The 15,047-nt window shown below is 36.0% G+C and overlaps 1 protein-coding gene across 1 annotated transcript; it reads left to right on the forward strand.

Moving 5' to 3' along the window:
• Positions 1-2,589: 2,589 nt before the first annotated feature.
• LOC121725988 (aldose reductase-related protein 2-like) lies at positions 2,590-14,543 on the forward strand. Its single transcript, XM_042113206.1, has 6 exons — positions 2,590-2,798; positions 3,660-3,840; positions 6,111-6,298; positions 10,360-10,598; positions 12,202-12,352; positions 14,318-14,543. The coding sequence occupies exons 1-6, from the start codon at positions 2,727-2,729 to the stop codon at positions 14,462-14,464; spliced, it is 978 nt and encodes a 325-aa protein (XP_041969140.1). The 5' UTR covers positions 2,590-2,726; the 3' UTR covers positions 14,465-14,543.
• Positions 14,544-15,047: the final 504 nt, after the last annotated feature.

Here is a 15,047-nt window from a genome sequence, read left to right on the forward strand (position 1 = left end):
CAGTACATACGTAATTTCAAATTATAGTTCTAAGGGTTTGGTCTTTACGTTTATCTATCAGTTAATATTTGCCTTTAAAGTTTAATAATCTAGATATTCAGGAGATAAACTACGTATAAATAATTACTCAACTAAAATTAGTCAGAAAAATCCAGTTTCATTATTTATATTTTTGAGTCGGCGTCTTGTAAATTGTAATTAACCATATTTTATGTGCTACAAAACTACGTATAACATAATTTTACGTAGGTACATCGCTCGTAAATAGATAGTCTTTAGATAAGTTATATCTTTATCGTACATGTGGTTTTTAAATGAGTTTCATTGTAACATCCCTTATTAATTTAAGAAATCATCTCAATAATTATGCATCGGTAAACTTGTTTATCGGATTATAATATAATATCCATTGCCTATTATGGACGGTTGGGTTGCGGAGTGTCCGTTACCGTCGATGGATATTGTGACGTGGGCCATTCATGCAACGCGCACATTCAATGGGAATTGGGAACAGCTACACAATAGAATGCTATTACTTTTTGCGTATCTCATATGGGAAAATTAATTTGTAACTTTATATGCGCGGTGTGGGATGACGGGGCCGGGGTGTTAAATGTTTACATGATTCGGGTGAAGTCAATCATGCGGCCTACCGGTTACTATCTCATGAACTGAACGATAAGACAGTTCCATAGTTTTCAAATATTTATTCTTTGATTATATAAGTAAAGGATTTATTATGTGTTAGTTTTAACCTCAATGATTATATACTTTAGTAAAAAGGATCTACAGAGTATTTTCTGACGTTGTAGTTAAACAATGTATAGTCCTTGTCTGTGAAGACAGTTTTCTGTGTTGTTCAGTGACGTCGCAACTCACAATTTGCACGATATAGATATTAGTGATTTAAAACCGGGTAATCCATATAGATCTCTTCATTTGTAAGGATTTTTTATATTCTAGTATAAATTGCATTAAATTAAAAATAGGTGTGTATAATGTAATATACTGCGGTTACTTTTTTATTAGCTAGATTGAAGCAAATTGATTATTTTTTGAGTAGGGCATTTAAGTGCCAAGGACTAAGTACCTAGTTGTCGTTAATCGTAAAAGGGATTGTAAGTTGTGAGTGGCACAGATTATCGTGTTTTATTTGTTGATTGTCAACCGTTCAAGTGGCACATTGTTGTATAAACTGTTCAATTTGTACGACGACAACAACACAAAGTAACATTTACAAAGGGCAAACTTTTTCATTCAGCTCGGCCCATTTGAGGTAACTGCGCTGATAATGATCTTCACAATGCAGATGTCCGCAGATTCAAACGCAATTAGGACCACACCGTAACCGTTCTACATTGAAATGATTATTATGTAGGCCGTAGGGCGCAAACTTTTTCTACAACAATTTTTCATTTTTTTTTCTTTGTGATACTCATATAAACTCAACAAAAAACTTGAAATTGGCTAAGTAAACTACGGATATTACTTAAACGTTTTGTCATGAACTCTACATACTATTAAATATAGTGTAGCGTACTCAATAAAGTGTAAATTACTGAGATTACGCAATATACAAAGTCTAGAATCAGTTCTAGACAAGTTCCTATGAGATACTTATGTTGAAAGACCTTGCAGAAATCATGATCTCATCGCTTGTATGAATCTAATCCCATGTAATGTCATAATATGCGGTCTATCATTGTATCCTACTGATTGTTTAGGAGTAAGGACTATTGTAGTAAAGGAAACAATCATTATAATGTAACATGCATTACGTATGTCAAGTCGAGGCAAAAAATATATATTTTTTCACGTTTTCGCGAGTCGAGAGATGCTTTTAGAATAGACATACCTATTATTTTAATAATTATGAATTGTTGGGTTAATTTAACGTTGTTGGGTTAATGAATTGTTTTAACTTTTAAGACGTCAATGTGAAAACAAGTATGTACTTACTAACAATTAACTATTATAATATCATTACTGCGTGACTTGTCACAATCTTAATTATTGACTATTATTTTTCTTACTATGCGACGTATGCGTACCTACTCGAAGGAGTCGATGGAAACTTCCATTCTAATTTCTAAGCGCAAATAATAATAATAATAAAGTATTGCTTCTCCCAATTACAAAGATAATATTATAATACGAACCACAATATACTTGATACTACATCTTGGTCATAGGTCGGTTGGTAAATAATTTTGTACAGGAATACCAAAGATATTAAGGATAATAGGTGAGTAACGACTAACGATTACTTAATTGCTTCTTAATTTGACCAACAGCTAGAGACTCCGATAAAAACTAGTGACTTTTTAAGTTTCAGAGCATATACAGTATGTTAGTGTTACCTCATTGAAACCATCAAATGAGCCCGTCAAAATGAACAACTTTTTCTATGAGAACAATGCTGGGAACTCAAAAAAATCCGTCTTCATACCCATAGATACAAATTGCCATACAGTATAATTTAAGTGTGCTCTATTTACTACAGAGAGCGTGCGTATGTATGCGGCTACAGTCTACACAGGAACAAGTAACAACGTACACAACCGGCTAACGGCAATCGGCATACCGCGGTACCGCAGGGTCGCCGGTCGCAGTACAGAGAGAGCAGTGCACGGAGAGTGCGGCCTCAACAAACTATACCTTTATCATTCCAATTAATAAAATCAAAATATTAAGCCTTTTCTTACTTAGATTAGAGAATATCAACAATGTCAGTACCAAAGTACATAACCTTGGCCGGCGGGGACAAGATGCCGAGGCTGGGATTCGGAACCTGGCAGGTCAGTTTTTTGTTTTTGTACAAAAGTTTGCAATCAATGTTTCGATTGTTATAACGGTCGCGGTGATCGGTTTAAAAGTTTCATGTTCTAGAGAAAAAGTTTGTGCCTATTAATTTAAAATATGCTCTTTAAGAGGTTTAATATTTATTATTTTTTTAAGAAATATTTTTAACTGACTTTAAAAAGAAAATGTTTATCAATTGTCGGGATCACCAAACTCTCTTTCTGTGATATCAACAGGTATAAAATCACTTAATCATTCGGTATGGTAATGCAGCTGCAGATTATAGAGAGAGTATAGAATTTAAAACGCTACCTCAAAGGATCTAAGTTTTTAAGGAACTACAATATTACGACATAAGTAATATTGCTTTAATTTACCTACAAGTATAGGATAGGACCCTACCAAAACGCACAAATGTGGGAAAATCTTAAGATTGTTATCATGCATACAATGCTCTACCTACTCTACATTTTACAAACTTTCATTACAATAACTAATTACAACTTTTAAAAGTTCACATTATTATCATAAGCTTTCTTCTGTTTAGTTGTTGGGTTCTGTGTCATTATGTCGCATCTATTTACATCATTCCGGTTTAATACTCTTGGCTAACTTTTACAAGAAAATGTAAACGGTGGCTTTTAAATTTTAGGGCTACGCTTACGACTTACGTATTTAAGTCTCGTCCTTTGTTCTCCTGTCCATCTGCGGTCTATCGTGCAAATAAAAAATATGAGCTTGATTTGAAAATAACAATATCTAATGTGACATGAATGGAAGGGCCTGAGGGCTGAGCCCTTGATGCGAAGAGTTGAAAGCTACGTGTGAGGAAAAAATGAATACTAAAATCATTTCAGGCATCCGAAAGTGAGGTAGAAGACGCGGTGACGGCCGCTCTAGAGGCGGGGTACAGGCACATAGACACGGCCGCGGCCTACGAAAACGAGAAGGCTATCGGTCGCGCACTGAACCGGTGGATCGGAAACGACCCTGACAGGAGGAAGGAGCTATTTGTTGTCACTAAACTACCGCCCTCAGGTAGGTGCAATTCTTATCAACTTGATACAGCGGTTTGTTATCATTTGCATACTATTATCGAGTAAAACCGCGAACCGCCGTGCATGCTTGTTGTTTTGGTATAATTATTATCGTTGCAGCTTTCCCTGAAAAACTCAATAAAATTAAATTACTTTTGTGCTTTTGCTGTCAATTATTTAGTAAGGAAATAATCTATGTACCTATTACTTATTTAAAATAACAACAGAGTACTGACTTATGGCTATCTAATGGGTGTAGACTATTTTTTGGAAATATATTTATTTTATAGATGTGCCTACATATTTTGTTACACCTAAAAATATATATAAAAAATAAATACACTCTTATTAAAATTGTTAAAAACAATTTTTAAATTTCGTTTTAAAATTTGCCGCTAAAACGCTAAAGTTCATTATGGCGTCGCTATGACCGATGACGTCACCGTCCTCCAAACATCAAAAATCTTTGTATATGGGTTTGACATCGAAATGTCACTGTCACACACGATGTTTAGGAAATCGCGACGTCACACTCTATGATGGCTGTTAGCGATTACGTGATATTACGGATTAAATATTTATTACTTTTTATTGATAATAAAAAATATTAACTAAAAAGTTAATGAGTAAAAATGTCATTTTCAGTAATTCTATAATACAAACTCAAAAATATATATATACAGACGAACAAATAACCTCCTCCTTTTTGGAAGTCGGTTAAAAAAAACAATAAGTATTCACGAACTATATTTCGTTTACTGTCTACAGTTCTACACCCCTATTAGTAAGTACTAGGTACTTGTACTATTATCTATTCTGTGGTACTAGTAACTAGATTTTCTGCGCGGCGTCGCCCGCGTTATTCAGGAATTTCACGGAACCGTACATTTTTCCGCAAAAAATAACCTATGTACCTTCACGTGGTCTATTCTTCATGTGTGCCAATTAACATAAAAACTGCTTCAGATAATAAGCAATTTTATATAATTTTCCCCGTTTTTTCCACATTTTCATCTATTTCTTCGCTCCTCTTAGTCTTAGCATGAATAAATATAGCCTTCCTCGATAAATGGGCTATCTAACACTGAAATAATTTTTCAAATCGGACCAGTAGTTCCTGAGATTAGCGCGTTCAAACAAACAAACAAACTCTTCCGCTTTACAATTAACGTCTAGTATAGATGTTAAGAGCTAGCGACAGCCAAACTTTCGTCAATTTTAATATAAAAGATGAAAATTTTCCATGAGCCCTATAAAGGTAAGAACGACCAGCAACTATGGAGTTTCGAAAGCGGTTACCTTTAAGACTATTGTGTAGTGTCGCGAGCGTAGAAAATAGGTATTTGGAAAACCATTCTCTGTGATCTGTCGCCACAGCGCTCGGCCCCCGCGCAAACGTGCTGTTACATCCCTAGTTAGTAGTACAATTCGTTTACTTAGCATTTCTATATTCTTCCATATTTTTCCGCTTGCGGTTTTCGTTTAGCATTCATTCTACTTCAATTTATCGTGTTGTTAGATTCTGGAAGCCGGGCAAGTAACGTGTGGGAAGTCATATCTTAAAGTGTAACTAATTTAATTTTGGGTTAATAAGTTAGTTAGGGTGAACTTTTAATTTTTTTTTTAAACTGACACAGAGGGTGCTGCAAAACAGTGCGATAGAGAGAGTTGCAGCTCGGCTGTGATTCTGGGTATTTTTAGACAAAAATCGCGTTTCGGGGCATAACGTTTTGCATCCCCTACACTGTACTAAAACTAATATTTTTTGGTATCAATCTTTTCAGAATCTAATCTACGCTTGTATGTTTTGCTTTGTTTGAAATTTTACGTTGTTTTTCAAATACAAACCATTTAAAATGAGAAAGATTTGAGCCTAAAAACCTAGATTTCAGGAGCTCGTAACTTTCAAACTAACAAAAATTTTGATAAAAGGTAAACGTAGAAGCATAGTTTTCACTAGAGGCAATTCAGAGACAGAGGCAACTGATTTCAAAGACTTTTCACTATGAAAAGTCGTTGAAATCGGATAAGTTTTAGGGGTAGCAAAACGTTATGGCTTTTTGTATGGAGATGGACCCGGTAGTCGATCCTCTTAAGAGGTATCCAGGTTTAAAGTTCTACCTAACCTTCGAAAAATTGGTCTCTTCGCTCTTGGAGCAAATGCAATGAACAGCCAATCTCGACCTAAGTAGAGGCTGGTTAGTGTTTAGCCATAAACTTACAGCTGAGCATACCTAAACAAAATTACTTATATGTATTTTTATCTTTTAGGTAATAGTGTCAAGCACGTCGAAGAGTTCTTCGCAGCGTCTCTCGCAAACTTAGGACTTGAATATCTCGACCTGTACCTTATTCACACTCCGTTCGGGTTTGAATACGTGCCCGGCGACCTGCATCCCAAGAACCCTGATGGTAGCATGAAGTTCGATTTTACTACCGATCTGATGGCTGTTTGGAAGGTAAAGTGAACAATAATTATTCTAGCTGACTAGAAAGTGTTCTTAATTTTAAAACCATCACTTCAATTTTACTAAGTTCTACAACATGGATCAATGTACTTTCTTGCCTGACTCTACATCACAGAGTTACTTATATTATGCTCTACATCAATGATCCGTAAAGTGTGTGAACATACTGGTGTACCGTGGACAGCAGTTGGTGTGCCTCGGAAAAGGTCATCGTACTTAGTTCTAGTGCTAAGTGCCAAAAAAGGGACATCTCAGGACGATCGACGAAGGGGTGCAGTGGGAGCTCATACCTCCGAATATTTTTATTTTCCTAGGACCTAGATGTACCTTGAACACAAAAAGGTTGCGGAACGCTGCTCTACATAATGCATAAAAGTAGTCATATGTGTAAGGCCACAGAATATATTATATTAGTAGTACCAACAGATTTCCCACTCGTGCAACCCGTTTAAAAAAATAACAACTCATGCTACGATACTATAAAGTTCAAATTCCGACCGCGCAGTGCTAGGTGCCTACAATTATATTTGCCTACATGTGCGCTCTCTTTCTATCGCGTAAGAGGTACCATTTCTGACGAAATCAAGATTGTCACCTTTTAGAGGATAAAATAATCTTCTTTTAAGGATGTATATAAGGTCAAATCTCGTATTACGTAAAGGGTTACAAAGTTTTTCGCTTGCGTATTAATATTATGATAATCAAATTTTAGTAACCCAACGTATATTTTATAATAGTTTTATATGCGATTATAGTGTAGGAACTTAAACATCCCAAGCAGCACAAGTATATCTAGTGAAGCACTATTAGTTATTTTATAGAACTAAACTTGGTACCTATTCTTACAAAAGAGTCAATAATCACTGAAGATATCCTGAAGTCCTATATACCGAGTTCAGTAAAAATGGGCACCTGTCTACACTATAATGACAAGAGCAGCATAAGAATTCATCATTAGATAACGATAAGAGCAATTTATATTTATCTATAGGGAATATCTACAAAACTATTATAAGAACATAATAAGAGGCACATAAGAAAGGAATTAGGTTTTGTAGCCAGCATTAAGATAACACCATTACTCTACTGATGTTCTAGTGGTGAATATTTTTAAAACCACTATTAATCAAAATCAACTAAATAATAACATCAACAAGAGTTACTTCTTTTAAAAAGCATTTCCTATTTTCTAATGGCAGTCCGTAGTTAAAAGTATTTTAAGTTATAACTTCCTCGTTGGTGTTCTTGTCTTTGTATAATTTCTTTTTTCAGGATAATTTGACATTATTTTACTCATGTCGAATTCGATCTTTAATGTGACATTGATTTTAGACAAACATAAAAATACAAAAAGACACACCTATTAATTTTCTTACCTTTATTTATAAAAATCTTTAACAAAAATGGTTGTCATTAAATTCGCTGTGCCAAATCAGTTAAAAATATCACGTCCATCTCAACTTGATTATAATTTTAAAAAACCTTCGTGCAAACCTAAGGAAAATGAAAAATACGTATCAAGAAATAGAGTACCCGTATCTTGCGCGGACTTACATAATAGTGGTGATGATTTTGTAACAAAGACAGATCGGACTAAACCGGATCACTCAGGCGATCAAAAGTACATAGAAAAGAAAGAAGTTTCGTGTGACCGACCAGTAACGAAAGTACAGAGTACTGTTGCAAGTGCTGGTAAAAATATTGCAATAGAAGGGGCGTGCAAAGCGTCTCTAAAAAATAAATTTCTCAAGCTTGTACCTAAGCTACTTTGTCCCTGTTGCGGCGGGGGCAATGAAGACTAAAACAATATGCGTATTCATAATATGAAAAATTAGCTACTGATGAAACAACAAGTGCATCGATGGATCATCAAATCGAATTGATTCTGAATGATGCACATTCAGAATAGAAGAATGACAAATAATATTTCATACGCAATAATTTGTCCCATACTTATCTTCCTATCATAAAAATCATAATTATTAGTTTTCATTTTTACTGGGTTAATTTGCCATATCTATTGTTTGAAGTAAATAATGTCTCAAGAAATGATTTAATAGCTTCCCGACGGACGTTCTTTGCATATTTTTCTATAATAAATCTATTTTATGTTAAATATATCTAATATGACTTTATGTTACATAATATTCGAAAAGATGTATGTCTACTAAATTACCTAACCCATAAATGTCGTAAATTCAAATTAAACTGTATTGTAATTTGCTATATTTGGGTACAAAAAATTATTAAAATGCGAATAAAATATTGTTATCTTTGACTTGAGTTTTAGTACATTTTTTCAGGCCAGCAATAAAGAACTAATGAGACTGTATGATTTAGGTACCCAGAAAATATGTAGGTATGTAATTATGTGGTCCCAAAACATTTTTATCATCCTATCCTTTAAAACAAGATTAAATAAGGTAACTTTCCTGAGATTTTTCGTCTTAATATTATGAATGTCTAGCGCTTATAGATTTTGTGGCTACCATAGTGATTATACAGCATGACTAACGTGACCATAGTCAAGGGCGTCGCCAGCCGATGGCGCAGGGGGGGCAAGTTGACTTTACCTACTACAATTCATACTTTTCTCATTCTCTATAAATGAGAAAAATAGGTAAAGTCGACAGCACATGAAGCTTTTCACTTGTACTACGAGCCTTACATCTATCACCAGATTTTAATATTATAGTGATCGTTGTTTGCATTATATTTGGCAACTTTTTAGAATCTCTTCTAGGGGGGGGGGGGGGGCTGCAGCCGCCCCTCCCTGCCCCCCCTTGGCGACGCCCTTGTTTATAGTTACGTGTCCCGGTGTCCCCGAAATGATCTCTGGGATGCCAAATTGTCCCGTTTTCTGAAACAGCGCGAAAATTTTGATTCGATTGATTACTCTGCCATATTTCTCAATACTTATCAATAATGGTAAACATATACAGGATGTAACAAACTAACAAACGTAAATGATAATACTTAATGTCTATGTCCCGTAATGTGTATAGAGTTCACTGTAAAAGTAGAGGCGCTGAAAGCGCAATTATTTTTCACTTTAATATATTATAACCTTAAGTATTACTTAACGCCGCTATTAGGCTGCGTTTCCACTGAAGCGGAGCTGAGCTTAGCGGTGCCCGAATTGACCAATCGTGCTATTCCAGCGGAATGACAGCGAAGCGGAGCGAAGATTTCGAGCATGGTGATTGGTCAATTCGGCACCGCTAAGTTCCTCTCCGCTATGCTCCGCGTCAGTGGAAACGCGGCCTTATAGTGCGACAAGGCTTTAAATGAACGTGGGCGGGGGCGTTGCTGGTGAAAGAGAATTGTCAAAAATGACGTTTTTGTATGATGGCAGCGTTAGTTCCTTTTTTCGCCACGTAACACGTTCATTTATAGCCGCCAATCCACCGCAGCGCACGGAGAGACTACGCACGTGCGTCAAGCTTCGCTTTGTAAGAAAATATATGTGACTGTGTCCACTGCAACCCACGGGCACGCTACGCACGAATTGACTCACGTAGCTTGCTCGAATATGGTGCACATGTTACACGTAGCTCAACGCTGGCCACGCTACGCATGCTGTGCACGGGATACACGGAAGCGTGTACATAGTATTCAAAACTGTGCTGCGCTACAGTTGTACATAGTCGTGGCCGTGTGCATAGCGTGTGCTGCAGTGGAAACGTTGACCCACGTAGTCAAACTAATAAATCCGTGCGCCGCGTGGCCGTGCACAGCGTGCGCCGCGGTGGAATGGCGGCTTTAGTCTTCCCGCGCGCGGTGTCCATGCGTTAGGTATATCATTATTTAACCAGTGATCAATTGATATATTTTTAATTTATTTTTTTCATCTAATACATAATATAATATTCTATAATTTCATCTTATACATAATAGCCAAATATCACGTCCTCGAGTATTGAACATGACTCACCAGTCATGCTGTAAGTATATTCTCTTTGGTGGCTACCCAATTTTATAAAGTCGTTTTGATTTTTAACATACCTACTCGGAGTATAACTATTGAATAGATTATAATGAATTTGTTTTAGGAGCTCATAAAAATAAAGGAGTCCGGTCGCGTCCGCCACATCGGGGTGTCCAACATGAACGAGGAGCAGATAAACCGTTTCACCAAACTGTACAAACCGGAATGTTTACAAATAGAGATCAACGTGACATGCCAGCAAACGTCCTTGGTGGCCGAGGCGAAACGACTGGGCATTCCCGTCGTCGCCTACTCGCCGCTCGGCTCGCGGGCCATGGCTCAAGTACTAGCTGCCAAGACTGGGTAAGGGCGAGTAATTGAACTCATTAGTTTCCTTCCTAGATGCACTAGTAAATTGAAGCAAGCATCAAGGTCTCTTGAGTGGTGGAGGTCGGCAGTACGACGTCTCCAAACAAAATGGCAATTTTGGCAATTCAATGGTCTTTGCTGATTTTTAGGATTCCGTAGCGAAATGGTAAAAAACGGAACCCTTTTAGATTCGTCATGTCTGTCTGTCCGTCTGTCTGTCTGTCTGTCTGTCCGTCCATATGTCATAGCCACTTTTCTCCGAAACTATAAGAGCTAGGTATACTATTGAAACTTGGCAAGTAGATGTAGTATGTGAACCGCAATAAGATTTTGATACAAAAATGGAAAAATAATTAAAAATTTTAGGGGTCCCCATAGGTACAACTGAAACAAAAAAAAATTTTTTTCATCTAACCTTTGCGTGTGGGGGTATCTATGGATATTCGATAGGTATTAGGAGATCTAGCCAGTAGTTTTTTTATGCGTCATAAATGGTAAACCTTAATTTTACATTTATTAAATCAACTGAATTATAATAAAAAATCGGCCAAGTGCGAGTTAAACTCGCGCACGAAAGGTTCCGTACCTCAATCGAGCAAAAATAGGCTGAAAATTGAGTTTTTTTGTATGGGAGCCCCCCTTAATTATTTAATTTATTTAAATTATATTATTGTTATTAAAGTACAGATATAACTGAGTCTTTCGTCAATATTTCAAGTGCCTATGTGTTGCAGTTATTGATATCGAGCAAAAAATAGCAAACAAATCACGTTTGTTGTATGGGAGCCCCTGTTAAATATTAATTTTATTTTGTTTTTAGTATTTCTTGTCATAGCGGCAACAGACATACACAATCTGTGAATATTTCAGAAATCTAGCTATAGCGGTGCTTGAGTTACAGCCTGGAGACACACAGACAGACAGACGGACAGACATTAAAGTCTTGGTGATAGGGTCCCGTTTTTACCCTTTGGGTACGGAACCCTAAAAATAAATCAAAAACCTTTTAATTTCATAAAATAAACCTTATTACTGCTGCGGAACCCCTCGTGGGCGAGTCCAACTCCCACCTGGCCGGTTTTATTTGAAATTCGCTTTACCAACGTAGGAATTACTGACAAAGATTTTTGATTGTTTATTTTGATGTACTTAATAAATGGCAACAAAACGTCTTCATGACCAATTTACATTAATACAATTTTTTGTCCATGTCTGTCCAATTTTATAATTTATCGGACAAGGGCTACAAACACTGTACCTCTATGTGTGCCCTAACTTATTTTGTCCGCTGCCCACTTTGACAAAAAAATATGTTTGAGCGCCCCCATTGTTTCAATTTCAAATGTATCCAGATGAAATAAATTACCCCCCAACATCAGTATATATTATAAGTCTATGCCCCCCAATAAGCCTCTACAAAACGCCCCCATTTTTTCTGGATCCCACACCAGTTACCCTTTAGACCTTCAGCGCCCACTTTGGGAAAGACTGCTCTATGTTATTATGTGTAAATCGTATACTGTGCAATGTGCATTATATTATGTTGGTATACAGTGTAGCTATTTTATTAATAAGAGCTTTATAATATTCATTATAGTCGTGAGTATCCGAACTTGCTGGAGTTGCCAGAGGTGAAAAGTATTGCAACGGCGCATTCACGAAGTTCGGCCCAAATCTTACTGCGCTACCTGCTGCAGTGCGGAGTCGCCGCCATCCCTAAGAGCACCTCACCTAAACGGATCAAAGAGGTAAACTTATCAGAGGAACATTGTAATTCTTGGGATGAAAAAGTAGCCTAGCTGTGTTCATTCACAATTGAAGAGAAGACATGAGTGGATAAAGTGGATAACGTTAATTTTATAACATAAAACTATTTCTCTTTTATCCCTTACAATTTGAACAAACCTTGTAACGTAACTACTTCATCATCTACATCTAGCTATACATAGAAGCCACATTTTTTTATTTCAAATAGTTTTCTCGGTCCTAAAGCCTCCATTTATATGCAAAAAAAAACGACAGTTTTCAAATTGTTAGTTACCTACTACATCCACGCATGAGAGAGAGAGAGATGAGAATGGGGTTCAGTTGTTTTTTCTTAAGGCGAGGATAAACCCCAATTTGTTATTCCGTGACTCTCGGTTTACCTAGTTCCAATATAATAACGAAGTGTTAAAAAATATGAGATATAAAGCACAATATTTAAAATACCTTAAACCGTAAACATTTTAATAAAACGTAATACTTTGGCTGTAATTAATTTACAAACTCACCTCCGAAAAAACTCTATTTCATCGAAATATAAGTATTAACTAGGATAATTATACATTTTATTTTAATAAATTGTTAGTAAATGTATATTAAAATTTCTTTAACCGAACAATTTTGTTTCTTAATATTTATTTCTAAAGATATTTAAAAAAAACAAGAAAAATAGAGAAGATCCGCCCTTGTTGTCACAATTTTATGCTAAGCTAAAATGAATCTTATTGCGATGCGTATACGCTTGGTCTTTGGTTGTGTGCAAGGTTATCGTTTTTGATTGAGATTGATCCCCGCCTTAAGTATCACACTTAATATTTATGTGGACTCTCCGGGCGAGCACACCCGCGCGGCGCGCCTTGACGACGCCCAATTCGCAACGTGCAGCAGAAATCGTAATATTTTAATTTCGCCATAACATTAAAACCAAACGTCCAATTTTAATCATTCAAAGACCAAATATTATTTACATTAACTGTACTTAGTAATGAAATAATTTATTTTGATAAGAATTAATGCCATAAGTAAAATAAAGGCATTTAAATGTAGTCCAAAAACATTTCAAGATTTTTTAATAAAAAAATGGTTATTGTGCCTCACTCAACATAGATAGGTATAGTGTGTCGCGGACTTTTTTGTAGATATTTCAAAGATCTACATTTACTTAGAACATTTTATGGTTCTATCTTTTATAGTTTAGGCAGCGTACGCGAAAAAAGTAACATTTCTGGTTGATTTTTTACACCTTGCGTCCGAAAATCCCAAATAAGATATTTGGGACCCTATTTTTTCCAAAAGAAAATTTAGCCTATGTTCAGCAGAATTAATGTAGGATTCCAATGGTAAAAGAATCTTTCAAATCGGTCCAGTAGTTTCGGAGCCTATTCAAGACAAACAAACAATCAAATCTTTCCTCTTTATAATAGTAGTGTAGATTGCAAAATAAGATATTTTAATTAAATATTTAACAAAAACTGACTTCAAAATTTTTTTACCATTATTATATAGTACTTTATAGTACTATATAATATTGGTAAAAAATTTTTGAAGTCAGTTTAACATAATTTGAAGTCAATTGTAACATATCCATACTAATATTATAACTTTATAAGTATGAAACAAACAGACTGTTTGTTTGTCTGTCAATGACTTCTTCACGCTCAAACCACCGAGCGGACTTTGCATAAATTTGGCATGGAAACACTTTGAGCCCCGGGAAAGGAAAAATAGTACTTTTTGTCCCGGGATTTTTTTTATGTCACGCGGGAACCGTACCTTTTTCCGGGACAAAAACTGTCCTATGTCCTTTTCTCGGGACTCAAAGTATCTCCATCAGGAAAAGCGGTTCAGCGATTTGGGCGTGAAGAGGTAACAGACAGAGCTGCAGAGGGATGAGACGAACGCACTTTCGCATTTATAATGTTAAGTATAGTATGGATTTGTATTTTTAGAATATATCTGTCTGGGACTTGGAGCTGAGCGACAGTGAGATGGCGGCGCTGCGCGCGCTCGACCGCGGCGACGACGGGCGCATCTGCGACTTCAGCTTCTTCCCTGGCGTTGAGAAACATCCAGAATTCCCCTTCAAGAGACACTAAATTAACGAACATTTACCTAATTTTTAATGAGTATTGTTAAATAATAATCGGATTTGATATTAAACATACTTCCATCCGTTAATGTATGTTATTATGGTTTATGCACTACTTTTATGAAAACCATGTCTATTAAGTTGAGTAATTTTTCAATAGCTATGCATTCAAAGTCCATATTATAAGTATTGTATTATGTCTTGAATTAATTTTCGTTACAGGTCTAAATCGTCTTTATGTCTATCAAGAGTCTTATCTTTAAGTATGTCTGTATGTACCATCGAGGAAGTTGATTCCTATGCAATTGACAGACCAACGTTATTTGGTCCAATATGTCAATTCAATGTTAATTGTGATCCGTCAGCTGGGTTTGACGTAACGCAACCAAACTACTAATAGGTCCCCGATTTGCATAGGAATCAACTTCTCTGATAGTATTTTATTTCAGATGGCAGTTCAACTTTCATTTTAAAGCATTTAAAAATGTATCTGAGTTAAAAACCTCGTTGCGGTTTCAGGCCCGACAAATATATAAGGGCTTGTTTCACAGTCGCGTAACGAGTGACGAATTATAGCCCGAAAGCTTTAT

This window comes from Aricia agestis, chromosome 4 (assembly GCF_905147365.1).
Source record: "Aricia agestis chromosome 4, ilAriAges1.1, whole genome shotgun sequence".
Lineage (NCBI taxonomy): Eukaryota > Metazoa > Arthropoda > Insecta > Lepidoptera > Lycaenidae > Aricia > Aricia agestis.

Bases quoted from the DNA above. Each gene is read 5' to 3' on its own strand.
- LOC121725988 (XM_042113206.1), top strand. From the start codon at position 2,727: ATGTCAGTACCAAAGTACATAACCTTGGCCGGCGGGGACAAGATGCCG. The intron at 2,799-3,659 runs GTCAGTTTTTTG...AAATCATTTCAG, and splicing joins TGGGATTCGGAACCTGGCAG to GCATCCGAAAGTGAGGTAGA. The intron at 12,353-14,317 runs GTAAACTTATCA...TTGTATTTTTAG, and splicing joins CACCTAAACGGATCAAAGAG to AATATATCTGTCTGGGACTT.